Source organism: Dipteris shenzhenensis, chromosome 23, assembly GCF_047967505.1.
Source record: "Dipteris shenzhenensis isolate YYH24624 ecotype China chromosome 23, Dip_SZ_1.0, whole genome shotgun sequence".
NCBI lineage: Eukaryota > Viridiplantae > Streptophyta > Polypodiopsida > Gleicheniales > Dipteridaceae > Dipteris > Dipteris shenzhenensis.
The window spans coordinates 22330616-22356231 of record NC_141618.1 but is presented as its reverse complement, the minus strand read 5'-3'; the positions used below and the strand labels follow the sequence as shown (position 1 = coordinate 22356231).

General features: G+C 45.9%; 1 protein-coding gene across 3 annotated transcripts in view; it reads right to left on the bottom strand.

The window, feature by feature from the left end:
- LOC147887121 (uncharacterized) overlaps nt 1-25616 on the bottom strand; it is a 189252-nt gene that overhangs the window by 128301 nt on the left and 35335 nt on the right. For 2 of the 3 annotated variants that reach the window (XM_087394913.1, XM_087394915.1), the window contains exons 7-11: nt 21807-21971; nt 21362-21558; nt 21091-21207; nt 20731-21004; nt 19449-19605 (exon numbers count right to left, since the gene is read on the bottom strand). In XM_087394913.1, the coding sequence (XP_087251039.1) occupies nt 19449-19605; nt 20731-21004; nt 21091-21207; nt 21362-21558; nt 21807-21971 (910 nt within the window). The remainder of the gene's footprint in view (nt 1-19448; nt 19606-20730; nt 21005-21090; nt 21208-21361; nt 21559-21806; nt 21972-25616) is intronic. The other variant, XM_087394914.1, reaches the window with a different exon arrangement.

The following is a 25616-nucleotide window of genomic DNA, read 5'->3' as shown; positions in this document are numbered from 1 at the left end:
ATCATCCTGGATCGTCTGGAGATGAAGCGACGAGTATGTCCCCTATGTAACAAGATCCTGCGGCGTCTACAAACCATCTCATATGTACATCCACAGGGTGGAGGCATGTGTCCTGTGTGAGCTCTGACCTCCTCGTGCTCCTCCTGGTCTCTGTCCTCTGGTATAGCGTGTGCCTGAGCTCTATCAGGCTGGGCTCTATCACGCTCCGGTCTGTGCTGATGGTCTCTGAGGTAGTCTCGTCGAAGCATAGTGGCCTCCCTGACATAAAGAGCTAGGCAATGCTGATCCTCGTAGTCCATCACTCGTGAGAGAGGTCCAAAGCCATCCGTGAAGAGACAGTGGAATCTACCTCTGAGCTCTAATATAGCGGGCATCTGCAAATGAAGTGCTCCTCTGACTCCACCTCTCCCATGGTGCAACAAGGGCAGATCCTGGTCTCTCGGCCTGGTCGCCGTCCATCCTCCATGCGTCGCATCCTACCAGCCTCTATCTCGAGCTGATGCGAAGAGACTCTAAGCTGGCCAAGGGCAATCCTCAGTGAGTGGGACATGTGGATACCTGTATAGCCTGGTGGAATGACAAATCCATCCTCTGAGATCCGAAGGAAGTGGTCACGATATGTGGCCATCTTCGTCGGAAGCTGCGTGGGATAAATCCAAGTGCGATACGTATGAAGCTGCAGCAAGTCTGCTCTCGTGACCTGGCTAAGCTCGTGGCGAGTCAACTCGAGATGAGGGGCATCTATGCTGTATCGGAAGGGAGGCAGTCTATCCATGTCTAGTCCAAGAGATGTGAGCCACCTAGTGAGTTTGAAGTACCAGCAGTATCGGGCCCCAGATCGTGCCAACTCCATAGAAGATGCAAGTGCTAACCATGGCAACCGAGCTCTGCCTGCTGTTGAGTCTCCAAACTCCCTAACGAGCCTTTTCACAAATGTTTCAAATTTGTGATGATGTGGCATTCTCTTGATTTCTTTGTATGTTTCTTGTGTGTTTTGCAGGTCACGTCGACATCTTATCGTCTACTTCAATGCAAAAATTTGCCCACAGCTCTTTGTTTATAATGAAAGAATTTTTGCCCGTTAAAATCTGTTGCACACTTCGTCAATCAATTCTTGTCCTACCTACCTAGGCCTAGGAATACCCCTCGACCCTAGCTCATTGATCCCACAAATGCAAGCATTGTCAAGCCCTCATGGTTTCCGGCCTTTCGTATAACATAATCCTAAATCCAATCCTAGATCTTAGATTAGCCCAACCTTGACCTAGATAGCCCAATCTTGGAAAGGCCCTAATTAGTTAAATTATCGAGAGAACACTCAAGCCTAATTTTGGTGAAAGATATGTGATATAATATGGACTATCCTTAACACACCCCAGCCATGGCCCACAAATTCTTAATGGAAGAACCTCAAAAAATTGCCCATTGGCCTGATGTTGTTGAACAAGGATACTGTACTTTATTCTTATAATCTTTTTATTTTTCAATGAAAAGACTTATAGATAGATAGATAGAGAGATAGATAGAGAGAGAGAGAGAGAGAGAGAGAGAGAAAGAAAGATATATTAACGTCCTCAGAAGACCTCGCGGGTCTATGGGACAAAGTGATACAACATCAAAAAAAGATCTCATACAAGCCTCTGTGGGCTATGGGGCAAGGAAGTGAGCTAAAGCCCCTGCCAAGCACTAATCTAGTGTCTAAATAGAATAGAATAGAGACAAAATCAGAATCTGAATCAAGAGTTAGGAGTGTCCAGATCAAGTCAAGTCAGGTCTCTCCGCTGGGCCATGAAGATGTCATGTATCTGTAACTGTCGGGCTGTCTCGCATCTAGGTGGTGGCCGGGGTCGCCTTGATCTCAGTACCCGTCGAGCTACGTCGATCGTGATCCCTCGTCTCTGGCTCTAGCGGTCCCCTACAAGTAGTGCTGTGATGGGACGAACCTCAATGGTGTGCGCTCTAGTACTCCGAAGAGTCTGGTGTGACCGACTGCTGATCCCGGCTGCTCACATGTCAACAATCTCCTCATCCTCAACTCCACTGTGTCCAGGAGCCGTCTCGAAGGCATAGAAGTCTGTAACCTATCTCTGAGCTGGGCCCGGCTCTGTATCCTATAGTCTGTCCAGTGCTAATAGTGCTCTAGCCTGTCTCAGAGTGCCTCTCGGTGTCGGCACATCTCCAGCAAGTACAACCCTACACAGACCTAGTCCTAGAAGTGCATCAACCGAGAGAGCGGGCCGAAGCCGGTCCTCTCCTCATAAAGGCAATGATATCGCCCTCATATCTCATAGTAAACCAGGAAGCTACATAGGAAGTGCTCCTCAGTCTCAACGGTATCCATGTCGCATAGTGTGCAGATCCTGTGTTCTCTGGGTAGACCTGCAGCCCGGCCCGCCTCAATCCTAAGTTGATGGGAGGAAACTCGTATCTAGCCAATGGCAATCCGGAGTGCATGTGAGACTCCTCTGTCCTCTAGATAAGGTCGGATAATGAAACTGTCATCAGAGACTCTGAGGAAGTGATCACGATAGAACTGCATCTGGTGGGGAGCGGCTGGTCCCTCAACCAAGTCTGGGATGTGGTGAGCTGGAGGAGGTCTAACCGTATGATACGGTTAATCTCATCGCGCGGAAGTCGCAGGAGTGGCATCCATGCTATACTGAAATGGGGGTAGTCTGTCCATCTGAATGCCATGGCGTCAGCCATGTGTCTGTGCGTGCATCCCAGGTGGCTGCTCCCTCACCTGCTAGGCGTCGAGATGATTCCAAAGCTACCCTCGGTAGTCTCCAATGAGGCAGAGCCCATACCCTGTGAATGGAAGTCACTATCTGGAAGATAGCATCAACATATAGTGGCGTCATGGCTAACTCCGCCTGTATGATCTCATGTGAAACTCAGGGCTTACTCCGCATCATCCTGGATCCCATTGAGACCTGTAGCCTCTCAAACTTCCTCCAATCTGCTGCTGGAATGTCACTTGCCCAGAAGGGCGCTGCATACATGGCGGTCGGCCGTACTAGAGTGTCGAAGAGCCAGCTCTTCGTCGAAGGATCTTGGAAATGTGCCTGGAAGCATTGTCTCTCTAGTCGGGCCAGAGTGCTCCGGCCTCGTGTGAGTCATGCCCTGGCAACCTGGGTCATCGAGAAAATGGGTCCTGCGAAGACCGTGCCCAAATATGTATAGGACCATACTATCTCCACACTGGCTCCCCTCTGTATGTGAAGTTGTCTCGAAGAAGCGCTAGATGTGAGGTATTAAAAATCATGACCTTGGTCTTGCCAAGGTTGACAGTAAGGTCCCTCTCTCCTTGCTCCCTCGCCCCTCGCTCCTCCTCCTCGCTCACACTTCCTCGCTGCCTCTATGCTCACGCTCTCCCGCTCAGCTCTCCCTCGCAACTCTCAGCCCCTCGCTCCCCGCTAACCCCTCACTCCCCTCAACCACCCCTCGCTCCCCGCTACCCCCCGCTCAGCCCCTCGCGCTCCCCGCTACCCCCTCACTCAGCCACCTCCCTCCCTCCTTTTCCACTCATCCACCGCGCCCCCCCTTCTCTGCTCCCCTCGCCACCTCTTTTTTTTTTTTCTGGGAACTTCCAAAAAAAAAAAAAAAACCACAACCACCTTTTTTTTTAAAAAATCCTCGCCATCCTCGCCATCTTAGCCTCTCCTCCTTCTCCACCTCTTGGCTGCCTCTCCACTTCAGGCTTCCGCCCTACCTCCCCACCACCTCGCACTGGACGTGCCTCCCATTATGGGGGGGGAACCGGTGCTCCCGCTCCCGGCTGAACACTAACACTAAGATCTGCACCCGCACCCCAAGAGAAATGGGGGACAAAGCCAAGAAAGACGAAAATAACCACAAAAAAAAAAAGCAAACGACACAACAGAATTTGGAGGATGTGAACACACGTTACAACCGAAGTGGACTCGAGGTAGACAGCAAGGCAAAGGTAGGACCCGCCTCAGCTTCTTCAGCCTCTACCTCTACCTCAACCTCAACCTCAACTCCCGCTACAGTGTCAGTTTCATTTTCAGCTCCAACCTCAACTCCCTCTATCTCTGTCTCTACTTCGACTTCAGTCCCCGCTTCAAGCCCAGCTCTAGTTCCAGTCTCAGCTCCATCTATATCTATGATCAGTGACATACTCATGCCCATGGCGCCGGTTGTTGTTCCCTTTCCCTCTTCTCCTGTTACAGCTCTCGCACAGCTTATGACCCCTACTTCGGAGGTGTCATACACTGTGCCGCATTACGCTTCACTCTCCCCTCTCCCTCTCAGCCAGCCCACCCTCCTACACCCCGTTGGGACTGCCTCATCCATTCCACTATCATCTCCGTTCCTCACTCAGCCACCGTCCAGTTTCCGAACTCAGTCCCACTCTTTCATGCCACAGTCACCACAGTTTCAGCATGGACATGGGTGGACAGATACACCAGAGGCCCATGAGACCCTGCCCACGCAGATACATAGTTTGAGCACAAACAGTGGGCATCTGCCATATAACCCCCGCATGGAGCAAAAAGCACATCCTGACTGTCTGATTGGTCCCTTGCTGGGGTGCGGTCTGCTTGCCCTTGTCCTACATAACCTGGCTGATCTGCTTCTCGATCTGATGTCAAATCTGCAAGAAGGCATTCTGAAGCATAGACGAGAGAGCATCCAAAAATTTCCCTTGCTCCATAGGTATAGGAGATGCGGGGCTAGTAATGGCAGCTATCCCACAAGCATCTGCTCCTGCTGAGCAACCTCAAATGGTATGTCCCCAACTTGTGACGACTCCTCAACGAGGTAGACGTTTGTGTGGCATCGTGACCATCTCACAGGGGAGTACAAATGCAAGCAAGAAATGAAGCTGACTCGGAGAAATAGACAGCAAAATCTGCTGTAAAGAGCACCTGATAAAGTGTGTAGTACTAGGAAAAAGGCCGACAGAGAAGCTCAAGAGGAAGATCGATGGAGAGGCTTCAATCGTCAGCATGAGATGGAGCTGGCTCGCTTCGTGAGAGTGCTCTCAACAGAAGCAAGAACGGAAGGAGAGAGAGAGACAAAGAGCCACACAAGTTTGGTGGGTGCAGAACCACCCTAATCTTCTTTTTCATTCATTTATATATGTGTTTGAGTATTGTACATAACCGGGGGAAAGGCACAGTGACCTTTAACCCCCACAACCTCCCACTTAAAGGACAATGTGCCTTTAAGGGAGAACAACCAGTGAGCATACTATCCAATGCCCATCAATACACGACAATACTCAAACCGCTGACTAGGTAGACTCTTCGTCAGCATATCTGCAGGGTTATCATCTGTATGAACCTTGACGAGCTCTATGCGCTTGTCCTCAAGTACCTCCCTGATGAAATGGTACCTGACCTCAATGTGTTTGGTCTTTGCATGAAAGACCGGATTCCGTGCTAGCTGAATAGCACTCATGGAATCACTATGCAATGTCGGTACACCTGTATGAATCCCTAAATCTCCCACTAGCCGATCAAGCCATATAGCCTCCTTGCAACCCTCTGTGGCTGCAACATACTCAACCTCTGTGGTAGACAAAGCAACGCACTTCTGTGCGCGAGACATCCACGACACTGCACCACCTGCAAAGGTGAACACATAACCAGAAGTGGATCTCCTACTATCCACATGCCCTGCATAGTCTGAATCTGTGTACCCAAGTACACGCATGTCTCCTTTACCAAAGCAAATGCACATCTCCTTGGTACCCTTCATGTACCTCATGATGCACTTAACTGCCTCCCAATGCCTCTTTCCTGGATTAGCCATATACCGGCTAACAACTCCCACTGCAAATGCAATGTCTGGTCTAGTAGCTATCATAGCATACATAAGACTCCCAACCGCTGATGCATAAGGAACCTTGGCCATCATGGCCCTTTCCTCATCTGATTTGGGACTATCTGTATGACTCAGTTTCACATATGGAGGCAATGGAGTACTCACTGCCTTCCCCCCCTCCATATTGAAACGTTGCAATACTTTTGTAACATACTCTTTTTGTGAAAGCCAAAGGAGTTTCCTACTCCGATCACGCGTGATGCGCATACCAAGAATATGACCTGCAAGTCCCAAATCCTTCATATCAAAGGCCTCATGCAACTTGGCCTTTAATGCATTTAGCTCATAAGTATTCTTGCTAGCCAATAGCATATCATCCACATATAGTGCCAAGATTATCAAGCTATTATCCTTAGCCCTTTCAGTGTAGAGGCAGTGATCAATTTCACTCCTTCTAAAACCCTGGGACCGAACGAAAGCATCAAACTTCTTATACCATTCTCTAGGCGCTTGCTTAAGACCACAGAGACTCTTCTTTAGCTTGCAAACTAAATGCTCTTTGCCCTTTTCTTCAAAGCCTTCCGGCTGCACCATGTAAATTTCCTCATGCAAATCCCCATGCAAGAAAGCTGTCTTGACATCCATTTGCATAAGCTCCATATCCTCTACTGCCACTAGTCCAAGCATGCATCTAAGTGTGGTCATCTTCACAACCGGAGAGAATATCTCATCAAAGTCCACACCCTTCTCTTGCTTGAACCCTTTAGCAACCAAACGGGCCTTGTACCTAGGCACATCATCACCTGTGACCTTCATTTTGTAGACCCATTTACATGGCAATGCTTTCTTTCCATGTGGCAAAGAAACCAAGTCCCAAGTCTTATTCTTCATAATTGAACTCATCTCTGATTGCATAGCATACTCCCACTTGTGTTGATCCTCACGCATCATAGCCTCTCTGTAGCAAGAAGGCTCCCCACAATCAGTAAGCATCACATAGTCTACCCTTGGAACAAACCTATCAGGCGGTCTAGACACTCTAGATGATCTTCTCAAGGGCATTTCAGCTTGCTGTCCCATTTGCATATCAGCCACATTTGGCTCATCATTTCCACCAATAGATGATCCATCATCTACCCTTGATTGTATACCTGTGGGAGTACTTGGTGGCACCATTTCTTGCACATTTGGTGCATGGACAGCTTGCTGCCTATCAACATATGCAGATGGATTCACATCCTGGAAAGTGATTCTCCTCATTTCCACATCCCTCATGGGTGCCTTATGCATCTTCTTCTCATTGAAGACCACATCATGGCTGCGTATGATCTTCTTTGCTTCTGGATCCCAAAGACGATAGCCCATCTCTCCACTTTCACCATAACCCAGAAAGATGCATTTCCTAGACTTAGGATCTAGCTTCTTTCGAAGCTCTTTTGGCACATGTGCATATGCCTCACACCCAAATATACGCAAATGAGAGTAAGAGGGCTTCTTTCCACTCCATGCCTCTTCAGGAATACCACCATCCAAACTCTTACTAGGTGATCTATTGATCACATGCACTGCAGTCTTCATTGCCTCAGCCCAAAAACCACCAGAAAGACTTGCATTGGAAAGCATGCATTGCAACCTTTCTTGAATGGTACGGTTCATCTTTTCTGCAACTGGATTTTGCTCTGGAGTACGAGGGGATGTGAGCTCCCTCTTAATCCCACGTGTATCACAGAAATACTGAAAGTCATGAGAGAGATACTCTCCACCATTGTCAGTCCGTAGGCATTTAAGCGTTCTACCTGACTGATTCTCAACCAAGGCCAGTCATTTCTGAAATACCTAGAACACATCACTCTTCCGAGCTATAGCATAAGCCCACACTTTCCTAGTTGCATCATCAATGAATGTCACATAGTATTCAGCCCCGCCTAATGACCGTGTAGGCATGGGACCACATACGTCTGAATGCACCAAATCAAGCATTTCAAACTCTTTCTTTCCCCTTCTTTTATGGGCTGATTTAGTCTGCTTCCCATAGAGACAATGCTCACAAAATTCAAAATCAGAGAAACTCAAATGCGGTACATAACCCAAACAGCATAAGAGTTTCATTCCATTCTGGCTCATGTGTCCCAACCTGCAATGCTACAAAGAAGTGCTTGGCTGCTCGGTTATTGCAACAACATGATCAAATACCCCTGATACATGTAAGGGATACAAAGTCCCACACTTGGCACCCCTAGCCAAAAGCATAGAGCCCTTTTGAATTTTCTAACTTTGAAAGCCAAAAGTGGTGTGAAAACCAGCATCATCTAGCTGACCCACTGAAATAAGACTCTTGGTCAGCTTAGGCACATGTCTCACATGTTTTAAAACAAATGCAGACCCATTTGCAAAAGAAAACTTTATGTCACCTGCTCCCACTATGTCACATGCATAGTCATTTCCAAGATGCACACAACCTGTCTTTCCACTGTCATAAGTGGAGAACCATTCCCTATGGGGAGTAACATGGAATGAAGCACCAGAATCCAAAATCCAATCCTGGGAATATGCATCATCTGAAGTGGTAAGCAACTCTGTAGATAAACTAGACATGAAGAGAACGTCATTGTCACTATCATGTGTAACTGCATTGATCTCCTCGATCTTCACTTTTTCTTTGTCCTCCCTTGGACTCTCTTCCTTTTGATTTGCACCCCAATTTGCATTCTTTTTCTTATCCTGTTGCTCTCTTTTCAGCTTGTAGCAATCCTTTTTCATATGGCCCTTCTTGCCACAATGGTAACACTCAATGTTCCGTACCCTGGATTTGCTACGAGACTTCCCTCTTTCTTGGGACTTCCCCCTGAACTGTGATCTGCCCCTTTACACATTTAAGGCTGCATCCTGCTTGTTGCCATCCATAGACTTCCGTCTAATCTCCTCGGCCAACAAGCTACCCACAACATCATCAAATTTCAGCACTCCACCAGATGCAGAGTTACTGACAGCTGTACGGAAGGTATCCCATGAGGATGGCAATGAACATAAGAGAAATATTGCCTTAGTCTCCGCATCAAAATTCATTTTCTGAGCCTGAAGTTGGCTGAAAATAATATTGAATTCATTTAAATGAGAAGCAATGGAGACCCCTTCCTTCATCTGCAGCTCAAACAACCTCTTCATGAGGTAAACTTTATTAGAGGCAGTTTCCTTCTCATAAGTGGCACACAGTTTCTTCCACAAATCTTCCGTAGTCTACTCATTTACTACTGTGAAATAAACTGACTCTGCAAGATGAAGTCTAATAGTAGACTTTGCTAATGCATCCAACTCATTCCAATCATCCTCAAACATATTTGCAGGCTAAGCTTCAATCCCTGCCAAGGGTTTAATCTGCTTCTTTTGAATAAGCACATCCCTTATTTGTTCTTTCCACAAAGAAAAGTTTGTCCCATCAAACTTTTTAATGCTGAAAAACTCCTTTTCAGGCATGGAAGAGGATGCCATGATGCAAATGAAACAAAATCCCAAATGCTAGTCCCTGCAAGAGAGAATCACACCAAATACCAGGTGCACCCAAATGTGTATGCCACAATAGACTGAAATATCACAAAAGACTCAAAGCTCAAAGCATCAAAAGATGCATCTGACTCATGTGCATATACTATGCATCCATATGAGCAAATCTGGCCCAAAAGAAAATGCCAATAAGTGCCAAATGACTCAAGCATAAACACCGTCCACTGGCATATGCATCAATTATATCTCATCCAAGAGAGCATAGCACTATCAGTGCATCACCAACAGTGTGTCAAAGCTGTCCCTCAGCATAAAATAGCATTCATGTGCAAAGCGTCCATAAAAAATAGCATCCCACAAGGCAATTTGGGCCTATCAGCGCATCCAATAAGGACCGCAATGCATCCAAATGGCCTATAAATCATCCACTGCAACCCAATGCACACCACGAATGAGCGCACACTGCTCAAACTACAACCAAAGTGATCTGCATAAGGTATGCTCAAGAAATCATAGTCCCACGGTTATGAGCACTACTGAAAATAGAACCTGAGATGCTTCAAAACATGGGCGCCATTGCATAATCGGACTCAGCAAGAAAATCTGCAAATATCTCTCTTCTGCCAGAACTCCAAAATCCCAACCGATGAGTGAGAAATGGGAGTCAACACTTATCCACTGCCATGTGGCATAAATCTAAGGTTTCAAAACCTTAGAATGAAAAATGCATAACAGAGAGACGAAATCGAATACACAGAGATCTATAACTCTGAAAATCCTCCACCGAATTGCGCAAGAACTGACAGGTAGGGGTTTTTGGGCGTCCGGAACGCAATGGGACAGACGGTTTTGGAAACCGTGGTCTCAATCACTGGGTCCAACACACGGACTGAAAAACGTTTTTTGAAACAGAGCTATCTGTAAACTCCACCGGAGTGCGAATGATGAGCAACATAGAAGTTTTAGGACCTCCTGAGTCCACCGGAACTGACAGATCTGCAAATGGTTGCTCCAAACTTGAGTTCCAACACCCGAGCAAAAAACGCAGGAACTGACACAGTGACTCAGAAATCCAATGAAATGATCCCAGATTCAGGAATGAAGGTGTTTCCAGGCTCTTGAAGTAATGTGGACACCAAAAGCAAGCAATAGTTGCCTCTACAAGTCAATACGGAGTCTCTGTCATCGAACGGAACAGGGAAAAGCTCAAAAAACGACTTTTTCTTTGAAACCACTTAACAGGCTCTCAAAACCACTTCGTAAAGCCAAAGTGACTTTTCCAAAGGTTCCTCCAAGGTCTCTGCACACTCGAATGCAAGTAAAGTCACCCACAAAGCTTCCCACAGAGCTTCTCCTTCCTCCCACAGAGCTGCTGAGCTTCCAAGCATTCACGCATGCTCAGCTAGATCACCCGGGCTCTGATACCAGTTGAGAGTGCTCTCAACGGAAGCAAGAACGGAAGAAGGAGAGAGAGAGACAGAGAGCCACACAAGTTTGGTGGGTGCAGAACCACCCTAATCTTCTTTTTCATTCATTTATATATGTGTTTGAGTATTGTACATAACCGGGGTAAAGGCACAGTGACCTTTAACCCCCACACTTCGCACGGGAGTAGGTCCACTCCAACCAGGAGCAGAGCCGCATTATAGGCTAGGGCCACCATTCGGGAGCAGGCGGATCTTATTCAGGGACTCAGACAGGATATCATGCAGCTCTGACAGGAGGTCACAGCCATACACACTGCCCCAGGGAGTACCCCGGTGGTCGAGGCACAGATTGCGAGCATGCAATCTGCTATTGAGGAGACTTCCAGATGGGTTGACGTGGCCAAACGGGAACCCGCAAGGGTCACCGTTTCGGCTACCCTCATGGAGCAGCAGCAGAGAGCCAGTAAGGCTCTCAACATCAGAGTACGCGGGATCCCACGCACTGAGGCTACACCGATGGTAGATGCGACTGCGTTCGTGACCGCTACCCTGGGTGTGGCTGAGCACAGGATAGAGAGGGCATGGCGGGTGGGGAGAGATCCCAACCGAGAGCAACCCCTAATCATACGATTTCATGACACTCAGGCACGACTTTCAGCTCTACGATGCGGTCTGTCCTTCGAGATCAGCCACTGATCTCTATGGATGAGGACCTCACACCTCTACAGGTTGAGGAGAGGCGCTCTTTGCTGCAGCAGCGAGATCAGGCCCGGAAGGAGGGGAAGTGGGCAGTGGTACGAGAGGAACGACTTCTTACAGGCTCCCGTAGGACACCTGCCTACATAGGGAAGCGGGATCTATGAGACTCAGATATCTGAGACCCTGTACCGCACCATTTGGAAATGTAATGGTACCTTATGGTCAGAACCAGGGAACTTCTCGAAATCCTATACACGCCACGACATAGTCTTCTATACAGAGACACATCAGAGTCCAAAGCGCCCTCTTCCAATAGTCAGCGGATATACATGGGAGTCTCCCTACAGAGATGAGACGAGGGGTACACGAGGAGTTCGAGGTTCAGGTGGAGTTGCAGTCCTTTTCAGATCCACACTTCGGGGGATCATTTCAATAGAGCAGAGAGATACACATTCCAGATTTCTTTGGATCCGGATACGACACATTGACAGCCAGGATCTGTTTGTCGCAGTTTGCTACTTCCCCCCGGAGACCTCCCACTTTGCCATAAATATTTGAGGTGATGATGAGACTTCCCCATGTGCTGCCCTTTATCAGTCCATCGTTGGCTTTTCTAGCCGCGGAGAAGTCCTTCTAGTGGGGGACTTCAACACGAGGACAAGGGCCCGTCAGGTACCACTTCTTCATTTCAGAGATGATTCCACTCTACTGGCAAATGTTGACCTTGAGGAGGCAGGTATGCTACCGGTTTCGGCTGATAAGCGAGGTCCATTCTCATCCTATGGGCAAGCCCTATTAGACCTAGGCAGCATACATGATCTCATTATCTATAATGGTCTTGACAGATGGCCCGCTTTAGGTGGTTTCACATGCTTTCCACATGGGGGGGGCTCCAGTGTTGTTGATTACATCATGGGATCCCCTGTCTTCACATCTCGCATTACTGAATTCACCGTAGCACCTCTCCCCCCAGGGGCTGATCATACATACCTTTTCTTTCGCATCTCCACCTCCCTTCGCACAGCACCTTCCACCCCACTCAGTGCTTACTCCACCTACCACGATATACGCTTTGATCGGGATCACTCACCTTCTTACTCTGGCCGTCTGTACATACTTCTCGCTTATATTGCCTTCATACCCCTTTTAGAGGATTGTGCTGCCCTTGTCACCCGCTCACTACACGAGGCTGCCATTCACGCTTTTCCCCACACCACCCACTCCACCTGCCCACCACCCCCTGGAACCGTACCCTATAATAGTTGATACGATGATGAGTGTAAGGCCTTACGCCATCAACTCAGATTCGAAACCAAAAACAGTCTTCCGAGCGCACCAAATACGCTACGTGAATACCGTAGACTGGTACGGAGGAAGAAATCATTCGTCGAAACGAGGAGGAGCTACTGAACATTTTGTAACTCTAAGGACTTCTGGCCGAGATTTCTAGAAGGACGGTCCCCTCCGCCACTCACTGACACCCAGATCTGGTTTGATTATGCACACGCACACTTTATGACATCCCAAATCAATCAGTCCCTAGACTCACACATGCCTCGTCCCACATCATGCACCCTCTTCACTAGAGGAGGGTTAAAGGATGCTGTAATGAAACTTCATAATGGCCGAGCGAAGGATCATGAGGGACTATGCACTGAGTTCATTGCATATGGGATTAACCTCCTAGCCCCGATCTTAGTTTTAATGCAGCGGTTTGTTTGGGATTTCCACACACTTGGACCATTAACACTATCTCACCAATCCACAAGGCAGGGGATCCCATGAGCCGGGAGAACTACAGGACCATTATAATTGGACATCTCATGTCCAAGATTTATGCATCAGTACTTGACTCCGAGGTTAGCAGACTTGCAGAGTGTCGAGGACTCAGAGCAGCAGGACAGGCCGGATTCCGGCGTGATCATGGAACCATGCACCACATTCTAACGCTCAGATGTATCATCGAGGAGGCGAGGTCAAGGAAGCAAAGGGTTTATTGTTGCTTTAAGGATTTTCGCAAGGCATTTGACACAGTCCCGAGAGCCTGCCTCATACGGCGCCTACAGGACTTGGGTTATGACCAGGAGATCATTTTGGCTGTCATGGCACTTTACGAGAGAGTTTCTCGCAGAGTTCGGGCAGGATCCGGGTGGACAGACGAGATCATGAGTACCATCGGGGTCAAACAAGGGTGTCCTTTGGCGCCTACCTTGTTTGGCCTCTACATTGACGAGCTTGAGATAGTGATGTAGACATAGGGGGGTGTAGGTTGCTCTCTTGCGGGCACGCTGATCCCGATTTTGCTCTATGCAGATGACGTGGCTCTCTTGTCTTCCTCAGCAGAGGGGCTTCAGAGACAACTAGACGCACTACAGTCCTTTTGTGAGTCTCATGATTTGAAGGTCAACTTGGGTAAAACCAAGGTCATGATCTTCAATACATCTCGAGCCATCATGCGTCAAGAGCAGTTCACATTTGCGGGGTCATCTGTTGAGATAGTTTCATCATACACTTATCTTGGGGTTATCTTCTCCGGACAGAGCTTCACTATGAGACCCGCGATGCAGGCACGCTTGAGTAGAGGGTATGCCTCATTGGCCAGGCTAGAGAGACAATGCTTCCGCTCACACTTTCAGGATCCACGCACCAAGGGGTTGCTTTTTGACTCCTTGGCTCGCCCAGCGGGGATGTACGGCAGCCCTAGTTGGGGGCCAGACTTGTCGGATATAGAGTACGCCCGTGTGGAGCGACTACAGGTTCTCATGCTATCATGGATGATTCGTGGTAAGTCATCCGTTCCTCACCAGATCATTCAGGCTGACTTTGGGTCACCCCCTTTACATCTAGATGCTGCATTTCAGGTCATCACATATCTGTACCGAGTTAGGGAATATGGGGATTATACCTCGGGGCATAGCAGGCTACCATGGATAGCTGTATCCTCTTCTATGGCACTTGCAGCAAGAGGAGATCAGAGGTGCTGGTATGCACGTACGGAGTTCTTTTAGCTAGATCACATGGACCCCAACGAGACGAGGCCTCGACATGACCGTGACCTGGAGCCCGTGACCCGACAGCTCAGACAGAGGGTCGACACACAGATCACACTTGGAGACATCCCCTCGTTGTTTAGAGTCGGAGCCCGGTCACAATAGCCCTAGTTAGACGCAGAGCTACGACCAGGAGACGTGCCAGGACCGCACCTCTGAGTGGCCGACAGCACTCTATTGCCGACTTCATGCCTCCGCTGCCTCATCCATCCTGATATCTTGCTGTTGCTGGGGATGATGATGATATTGATGATGATGCTGAGATTGATATATAGTCGACCATCGACATGACTATGTTGTACTTAGAAATTAGTACTGCCATTCTGCATTTTTGCATTTTTTGCATTTTGCATTTTGCATTGGTATGGACGCTCATTTAGTAGCTCCACTACCACAGCTCATTGTATCAGGATTTTCACAGTCTCATAGACCCATCGGTCTTCCGAAGACTTTAATAAACTTCCGTTCTTTCTTTCTTTCTTTCTCTGAAGAATACCTCAAGGGCGTCCAGATGCTTCTGTAATCCCTCATCCGATGAAGATAGAAGAACTATGTCGTCGGCATATAGTAATATCTGAATCAGGAGGTCAGCCAATGGTGAGCCCTCTCCGCCCAATCGGTCTAGGAAGGATGTGATCTCATCGATGTAGAGTCCAAAGAGGGTCAGCGAGAGAGGGCAACGCTGCTTCTTGCTGCCTGCAACACCTTCTCAACAATGTCTTGCTTTCCACACCTTGCAACACCTTCTCCAAAGAATCGCCTTCACCCCAAACAACTGGCCTCGCCTTCTTCAAGCGCTCCTCTGCACACGATCTGTCCACTCCTTCCAGCAGCAAACTCATCAGCCCCAACTAGATCTTTGCACGATATTGTTCAAGATGTAGGCGATGGTTTCATTCATATGCGATGTAGTAAGGGTGGGTGGAATATGGGCTGAAACGCTATCCTTGTGTCAGCTTGAAACGCCCATGAGCTGTCCACACCTCAAACAATTGCACACAGCACTCTCCAACAGTCCCTCTATGACCTCCAAACAGCAGCGAAAAAATCCGAACTGTTGCTTGCTCCAAACGCTCTCCAAGTCCCAGCTTCCAGTTGACTTGCTGCTCTAATACCATGTGAAAGAGCAGCGGAATGCAGACAGCAAGAGCACGCCAAGCAAACTCGAACAGCAAGAAAAAATGTGATGGAGGAAGAGACAATCGACACCAGAAGATCAGGGGGAAAACTCGAATGAATTACTCAGAAAACCTCCAAGTACAAGACCACAACCTTAGCATTAAACTGCACCTTTGCTCGACTGGTTGAAGCTGCCCTCATGGTTACTCCTCTCCGGAAGTTTTCTCAGCAAGTGGTTATCATTTTTTTCCCTGAGAAGTTACCCTCTGCAAATGATGTGGCTCAGTGGGTTCAGGCTTTGTTGGGAGGTTGCTTTGTTGAAGGAGTATACTTTGCTTCTCGAGGTTTTTATGAAGTGCACTTTTTGGATGCCTCATATCGTCAGCAGATATTGGAGATGTCCTCTCTATTCTATGGCAGACAAATGGTGCATGTCATGCCATGGTCGCCAAATAAGGATTATCACGGTCTCATTCGACATCACTGCCCTGTATGGGTTGAGGTAGTGGATTTTCCGGATTATATGAGGGCTGAGTTACCAAGTCTGGCAGCTACTTTGGGACAAGTTGTATGCCCACCCCGTCCTTCGGGTAATCGAAATCGGTTTTGTGTTCTTTGGGACACAGATCACCCAACCCCTCCTTCTATTGCAGTAGAGGTGGAGGATGTTCCCTTGGGCGAAAAATATTTTGACTTGAAATGGGAAGTCTTTGCAGGTGCTTGTTTTACTTGTCATAAGTTTGGCCATCTAGCTTCACAGTGTCCTACAGTCCTGCATCAGCTCCACCCACGGCTATTGCTCCAGAAAATACTACCCCTCCAACTTATGGTCCAGGGCTATGCCTAGCAAGTTGGGTGATGTGACATCTAAATCTGCTCTTCCCAAGGAAATTGTGATCCATGTTTCAGCCAAGCAAAAGGATAAGGGAAAGGGCAAAATTCCAAAATCTAATGCCTCTCCCCAGGGTGTCTAACAGCAGCCCAAAAAGGTGTTTGCGCTTAAGCCACGACCATTACAATCTCGGCATTGGGATGCCTCTACTTCCACACCTGGCCAGGCCTCTACCCCTGCTAATAGCCTGACTTCTCGACTGTGGGTTGATGTGCTCAAGAAGGGTATTCTTGTATGTGACAATGATGAGGACGATAGAGCTATTGATCCAGGAGGCCAGGTGGATGTCGATGTCATGGCTGATGCCTGACACCTTGTACTTTTATTGTGTTTCTCAGTTCGGCTGTATATATCTCTTCATTTTGGGATGATCTCAAGGACACTCTTCTTCTTATGATCAATCATGCTTAGGCAGAACATCCTCTTCCTCCTCCTTGGAAGCATGGCCTTGTCAAATTGATCCCAAAAAAAAGGTTGTGTGAGACAATGGCTGATTGGCGGCCCATATCTCTTATGCCAGTCATTTACAAACTCATTGCCAAGATGATTGTCCTTAGGGTTCGATTTATCTTGCACGCAGGACTTCATCCTAGGCAGTATGGGTTTGTTCCCAGAAGGCAGATTACTGACAATATCTCCAATGTTTTGCTTGCAATTGAGTATGCCAAATATTCTAAACAAGATGTTCTCATTTTACAAGTGGACATTGCGAAAGCATTTGATACTGTCCATTGGGATTTTATTTCTCAGACTATGCATTAATTGGGATTTGGCCCTCGGCTGGTTCATGTTATTTACTGGTTGTATTCTCAAGCCACTGCGCAGTGTCTGCTTGGCAGTGGGTTGTCAAGGACATGGACTATGACCCGCTCAGTGAGACACGGATGCCCTCTTAGTGTGCTAATGTATGCCATTGCTACTCATCCGTTATTGTTGCATATGGATCATCTTGCAGATACTGGGCAGCTTCATGGCTTGCAAATTCCAGGTGCACAGCCGTGCTATTATGTTAGCAGCTATGTGTGGAAACATGAAGTCTCACGCACATGGGCATTGGATTACAGATCACTTGGAAGCAGTAATGACTACATTTCAGGGGAAAATTCTTGGCTGTCCTGTTTCTACTGCTTTTATTCATGATTGGAAGAGAATTCTCTCTTATGCTAAATGGTCAAGTGCCTCCTCCCATCATGGTAATTCTCTTCGTTTGGAAAGTATCCATTGGAGCAAGGTGTTTGATTCGCCACTTGCTTTACAGGCACCTATTAAAGCATATAATCTTATGAAATTGGGCATAAGATTTGTCGGAGATGTGGTGGATCAACATGGTTATGTGCTTTCATTTCCACAAGCTTGCAGGACATTCCCCTTGGGTCTGCATCATAGGCCCATTTGGAGGCTACTTACATCCATGTTGCAGCATTTTGTTCCTGTTCCTCCGTTGTTTGTACAAGACAGATTACTGGACTGGAATCTGACTTCCTTGTCTCCTGCTACCAGTTCACTTTCAATGCATAAATTGACATCTTCGATGGTCTACAAATTTCTTCTTCCACCGCCATGGATTGATAAGCATGCCAACACTCTTCGGAATTTGGATAGGCCTTTATCTTGGTGGCAATCAAAACTCAAGAAAATTTGGAAAGCTAAATTGCCATTGAAACAGAGGCTTTTCTTTTGGAAATGTATAGTGGGAGCTTTTTCCATTGGGGTGAAATTGGAAGCACGTCGTATTGCTTCCTCTTCCTACCCCCGTTGCTCTCATCATCATGAGACAATTCCCCATCTGTTATGGTCTTGCACTCTCGGATGTTGATCACTCATGTCTCTCATTTGCTGCGGCTTCGGTTTCCCTCTATCAGATTCGGGAAACTCTTCTAGATGTTTGGATGCTTCGCATCTCAGATGTCTCCATTCCTCCTTTTCTTTCACTGGGCTCGTTTTTGGGTACTATGGACTATTTGGACACAGAGATGGCATTTTACGATGGGACAACAGTTCCCTCAGGCATATGCTTTCTTCAGAATGTCCCTCAAGCAATCTTTATATGATAGTTATGTTGTGAGGGATTTGGATGCTACTAGCCTTGAAGTGTTTTCTCACTGCTTTTGAGTGCTTCCATTAGGCTCTCTTTTGGAGTCTAATGTCATGTACATTGATTTTATGTTAATTTTATAGTCACTGGTTTCACCAAAAAAAAAAGATTGTGCATCTCCACGGACAGCAAAATCAGGTAGGAACTGCACCTGCGGCAATGTGTGGAAAAACAGGGCAAAACAGCCCTATATCTACATTTCCATCCACCCTATGTGAACTGAAGGTCGACATCCTCCACTTTGCTATTTGAAATAGGCCGGACGTGGGCGCCCGCAATTTCCTTGGGCGCCGGATGTTTTGTGAATCCAGCCTAATTAAACAAGATCGTCTCCATGCATAAGTACCCTTAAATCCATATATGTGAATGTGCTTAATTTTGTTGTGTACACATGTAAGTCCGGGATATGTCCAAACTCATCTTGCAAAATGGCATTGCAGTGTTTACCTCAGTCAGCCACAAGGTTTGAGGTTTGAAAACCATTGACTCAATCATGCACAGATCTTATGATTCTCCACTGACGTCATCAGCACTCAACAGGGGTGCCAGACCATGGCACATACTCATGCATGCGCACATACATGAGCATACTCTAAAAGAAAACTGAATGCTGATGTTCTAAATCGCCCACAATAAGGTGAAACCATTGATTCAATTATTCAAAGCATGGACTAGCTATTAGGACTCCCCACTGATGCCATTGGCCCCAGCACATAGATTTTGAACTGAGTTTCTCAGAGCTCCAGAGCTGGAAAGACAGACTCAGCAACATTGAAAAATCCATGAACTATACAGGATAATTAGCAGGAAAACATTTGCTTGCAGCAACATTCTGAAACCTGTGTATGCAAACACTAGATATAGCAACAAACCTGCATGCTCTTTTCGAAAGTTGATGGAATCCTCCAATTGCTTTTGCCAAAATGAGGGCTGAAGCTTAAATGCCAGAATTAAAAATCTGACTGATGAAAAGACATCCTCTACAGCATGGCTAAGTAGAGCCACCTTTTTGGCTGAGCCCGCCCCCTCCTAGGCCACAATGCACAAGTGTAAGATTCACATACATCTTGACGCCTGTACTCTCAATACGAAGTCAGTCACTAGAAAGTAAAGATACAGACCATACATTCTACAAAAGAAACGTTCCTTCTTCTCTCTTTGATGTTTATTTTGTCCTTCATAAACCTTTTGAATATACATGCTGAAACCTTAAAAAGAAAAGGGCAGGCAAAGCGTTCTCTATGTTCAAGGCCATGCTGCCCTTTCAAAATATCTCTCACTAAGAAAGCATACCACAACACATACTGGACAGATGAACTAACTAAAATTTGTCTTCCTGAAAACTTGAAAACATACCCGTTCAAAATCTTCCAACTCAAGAAAGCATATCACAACACATACCAAATACCCTAGACTGATGAACCAACTAAACGTTGTCTTCCTGAAAACATTGCAGATGCGTAGATTATGAGCCATTTTTCCATTGAACCACATGCATGGGTAGCACACATTTGTAGAAGTATTCACCCCTACATAGCACCAGAACCATTGAAAAGCAATATCCACTTGCAAAGCCAGTCCATTTCAGGAGTTTCAAAAGTTTCACACTTTTTACTTATTTCTTTAACATATCATTCTTTGAAAATGTAAGAGTAAGATGTATACCTTGTTTAATGACCCTTTCCCTTTTAGCCTTGCTAAGATCCTTGGATTCTCCTTTGATGTTAAGGAGTCTGTATGTGCTAATTTAATTAGCACATATTATAATAAACTATGAAGGTATTTATGCATTAAAACCCATAATTATGCTTTGACGCAGCAAGTCCATAATTATGTTTTGATTCAGCAAGCCCAACATAATAGATGTACTACTTAAAGCATTCCATGTATCTTTTATGACCATAAATGTGCTTTACACAAGTAATTTTTTGCTACATTATAAGTATTTACAGTCCATAGATGATCTCATTAACCTAGTCCCTCCACGAACTAATTTGCAAACTTGTTCAAATGAAGTCTTTCTAAGTTGTAGTGCTGTGACTAAAGTGGTAAAACCAAAGCCAGTACAAATATACAAGCCTGCAACTGAGCTAAAGACCATACCCAAACATGGAAACCATGGACAAGAGAAGAGCCCGAAACTAGCATAAATACCTCAAGCATCTTCATTAAGTTAGGCATTTTAAAAGGCCTCAGGCCATGGCCGTATACATTGTCTCTAGCCCACTCTCCTGACAATGCCGTGAGCCTCAAGTCACTTTGCCCACTGTCTTGAGATCTTTCCTGAATGATTGAGCAATTGTGGTTGGCTTCTTTATGCAGAAAGGGAACATTAGAAAAGTGACCCCTGCCTTCCATTTCCCCTTTTTCTTTGCCCATAACAGATTGAGATATGGTTTCAGATTTGATTGCTGAGTGATCGTCTTCTCTGAAAAAACAGTACATCGGCTCTCACCCAAAGCATCTCAAACAAAAGACTCAGCATCCTTCCATGACATAATAAAAATGGCATACCTCTCATTTGACTGCTGATAGATCGTAAATGTCTGTTCTCCTCCAGCTACAACATATGAAACTTGTAAGTCGACTTGTACACCTCCCTTGAGAAGACATGGACGGGGCTGCACCTGACTAAACCCCACATTAAGCACCAACATCCAAAATGGCATTCCATATTTATTAGACAGCCATAAAGCTTTCAGGAATTGGATACTCATCCAGTTGCTCAACAATTGTTGTCAAAGAAAACGAAAGAGAAAACCGAAATAGAACCACTGGTCACAACCTTTCGATCCTTCCAAGCTGCCCTTGCTCTCCATCTCCCCATCCAAAAACTTTTCCACTTTCTGTCAAGACAATGGAATGTCGAGCACCAGCGGAAGCTTGAACAACGAACTCTGCTTCAGGTAGACATACTTGTTTTGGAGTATGTACATCCTCCAGAGTTCCTAATCCAGTCTGACCCCAATGTCCTCGTCCCCACTGTCAGAGAACACTTTAGCGTTAACTAGAGACAGATGTGAGACAACAACGACACATAAAAATGAAGATGAAATAAGTTTGCATACACACAGCAAGTTTGCTTACAAATAAAGAAAATTTTAAAAGGTCCAATCAAGTAAGATACACAATTAAGTAGAAATTTGAACAACAGCATGCCATGCTAAAACTCGTTACATGACAAATAGGTTACATTTATCAGTGGTGGCATTTTAAGTCAAGAAATTCACCGAGAAAACCTCTCCATCATTGTTCAAAGCCAGTGTGTGATCTCCACCACTTGCAACCTGGATAATCATTTGGTCTGCCAAAGCTTTCACTTGCAAAGGCCTCGTTTCATTTTGTACAGAATCATGCCCCAATTGACCATATTTTCCTCGCCCCCAAGTAAAGACCTACACATCAAATCTGTCAGCCAGAAGCTAAATAACCATAGCTCCCTGCCATTATTATGCCACTATTTGGCTTTTTACCATAATGTGAGATTTTAAAACAACCGAAGAAGGATGATGATTTATACAAAACAGGATTCAGAAATTTTCGTTTACATAAAAAAGACTTCTATAAAGTATGAACAAAACAGGCAAGAGCAAGCTCAAGGCAAAAATACATCATGCAAACATGAGAATAAACAGCCTAAACAGGCCAATCAAAAGCTCTCATAGCAAACTAGGAAAAATCCAAGGTGAAGGCTGAAAGTGCCACCTCAACCCTGCTGTGGTCTCTGAACAAAAGAGCGAGCCACTTCATTCCCTAAGGAAAGTAGCCCTCGTGGCATAACTGCCCGAGCCCCTATATGCTCACCCAAATGGCCATAAGCATGTATACAATAGCTGACAAAATAGTGGCCATAGTGTGGGAAGGGTGGACCTGAGATCCATCCAAGGCCTCTGTGCATCTAGCTCTCCAAATGTGCCACGCTTGAATACTCGCCAATATCTCCCAAGAAGAATCCACGAAGGCATGCAAGGGCCTAAAAGGGGAAAAGGGAACATCATCCAGAGAGCAAAACTCCAAGAAGTGTCGATGAATTGAAAGGGCTCAAGAAGAGTCATGTATCTCACAAAAGACATGAGGCACCAAAGAGATGGCCATGTGTACAATATCGACAAAATAGTGGCCATAGTGTGAGAAGGGTGGACATGAGATCCATCCAAGGCCTCTGCACATCTAGCTCTCCAAATGTCACGCTTAAATACTCGCCAATCTCTCCCAAGAAGAATCCACGGAGCCATGCAAGCGCCTAAAGGGGGAAAAGGGAATATCATCCAAAGAGCAAGACTCCAAGAAGCGTCGACAAATTGAAAGGGCTCAAGAAGAGTCATGTATCTCATAAAAGACCTGAGGCACCAAAGAGACAGCCAAGCCACTAAGCCGCAAGTCATAAAGAACGGGAAGGGAACAAAAGTTCTCAAAATCCTAGCAATCCCCTTCCAAATGATCATCGCATGTCTGTAATCCCATAGGCAATGCTGGATTGACTCCACGGCAAAAAAGCATCTAGGATAAGAAAAGTCAGCCCCAAACCTAGACCTCCAAAGGTTCACTGCAATCTCTCTGTAAATAGCAAGCCAAAAGAAAAGAGTGATTTTTCTATTCCTAAGGGATTTCTAGAGCCTCTTCCAAAAAACTTTCTGCAAATCAATAGAAATCTGAAAACTTTCGCCTGTAGTGAGCTGAAATCTCCTAGCAGTGTAACAAAAAAGGAGAGGCTCCTCTTAGCGCCCTGCATCAATCCACTCCCACTTTTCGGGGTCCCACTGCAAAAATTTTATGGGGACTCCTCCATAGAGCCCAATCCTCCATGAGCCCAAAAGTGGGTCTAGGTCTAGGTACCATTATGAATCCGAGCCATGCTCCACATAACCTATGATCCTCACAAGTTGAAAAGGAGCTCCCAATAAAATATCACGTGTAAATCTAGACAGCCTGCCCCCTGATTGAACATCGAAGACCGAGGTATCCTCACCTGATCATCGTAGTGCTTTGAATTGATGTGGAATACTTGTCCCCGTGAAAGCCCCCATCCAAGTAGGGCAAGAAAAAAGAATGTCATCTGTATCAACTCAATCCAAGGGTATGGCTGCATCAATCTGTTGAATTCTCCTTGCAATTCCTCCGAGGTGACTTACTGACTATAATTTCGATCCTCTGAAAGTTTTCAGAATCTTTTCACGATCCCACAGAAGAAGCAGGACCTCTCTCCCATCTAGACCACTACATATAATGAGAAGTACCAAGTGGTCTACCATGCTCATGAGTCATCATGTATGCTATCATTCCACATGACAGATTGTCTATCAATCTCTTCCAGAGAGAAGGGAATTTGGTTGTCATCCACGTTTCTATCTGAGACACACATAGTTTTTCTTTCTTTATGATCCTCAAAATTGTACAATAAAAAAAGATAATTGATGGGCCCATTGCAAGCATCACATCTGCATTTCTTGGCTTCTTGATGACCATTCTCAAAAATGGACACCTATCACATGGCTGTACATGTTGATCGTGATCTAAAGATTATAAATAATGATAAAAGGATTTCTTATTGTTTCCCATTCTATAATACAAATACCATATATCTCTGAAGCCAATTAACAACTACCATTTTTCTAGTATAATTTAACAAACATTACAAGCTTCCTAATGTTTCAAAGCCAAACAAATTCATTAATATTAGATACCAGACTGCAAAAAATAATGAAATACTACCATGATGCCCTCCCACAACTACATTAGAAGGATGCACAATAAATTGCTGCAAATGGAATGCCAATCACTGGCTACAATGGATAGACCAAACTGAAAAAGCAGCAACCTACTGCAAACATACCATGAACCTCATATATAGCAAGCGCTTCTCACAGAAGTCAGCGCTGCATCTGATTGGCTGCCCTAAAGTGAGTGACATGGTGAATGTATGCATGTGTGACACGTGGCAAGGCCATATGACAGACCAGTTCTGTCCATGACATAACATCATGGATGTCTTAACCTAAGACCTAAGGTCTACCTACCACCTTTTTTTACCTTTGATGTAATTAAGTCAGCTAGCTCCATAGTTCATCTCCAGCAGAAACAATACAAGTTAATGGTCAGAATTGTCAATCATATCACGAGTAATTCTTCATTCCTAGTCTCTTGGCATAGTAATCCAGCTAGCAAAAATTCCGATTTCTCTTGTAAACCCACAAAATTCAACAAAATGTCAGAAAAGTATATATATGATAGTGGATTCATAAACATGATCAAATTCATCCTGTAAAAGTCATTCATAAGGCATTTCCAACAAACCAGGAAGGGACCAGCTACAACTTTGGCTATATTAGACATAACAATAATGTTTCTCTGTTTTTTTTTTTCATGAAAAAGACTTCTATTAAGTAAGAACAAAAACCCGCGAGAGCAAGCTCAAAGCGGAATACATCATGAATTCATGAGGATAATAAAAAACCCCCTCAGAGTGAGGTGGAAAGAAACCAAGGCTGAGGCTGAAAGTGCCATCTCAACCCTGGAGTAGATTCAGAGAAGAAAGGAGAATCCTTCCATTCCCTGAAGAAAGAAGCCCTCCTAGCTGAGGCTGCACGGGAGTCCCCCTGCATACCCGTCCATACGGCCATCAGAGTGTGTACGATGTCTGTCCAGATACTAGCCAATGTGTGCGAGGGATGAACCTGAGTACCCTCCATAGCCTCTGTGCATCTGGATCTCCAGATATGCCAGGCTGCTATGCTCGCTAAAATCTCCCAAGAAGTATCCACAGAGGCATGTACAGCTGTAAAAGGACGGTGTGGAACCACATCCAACGAGCAGAGCTCAACCCGATGACGTCGAACCGAAATGGCCCAGGAGGAGTCAAGTCCCTCATAGAAAACCTGAGGTCCTGTAAGAGAAAGCCAAGCCACCGAGCCCCAAGTCATAAAGAGTGGGGAATGGACAAAGTGACTGAAGATCCTGGCTATCCCCATCCAAATCAATCTCGCCTGTCTGCAATCCCATAAGCAATGCTGAATAGACTCCGAAGCAGAAAGGCAACGAGG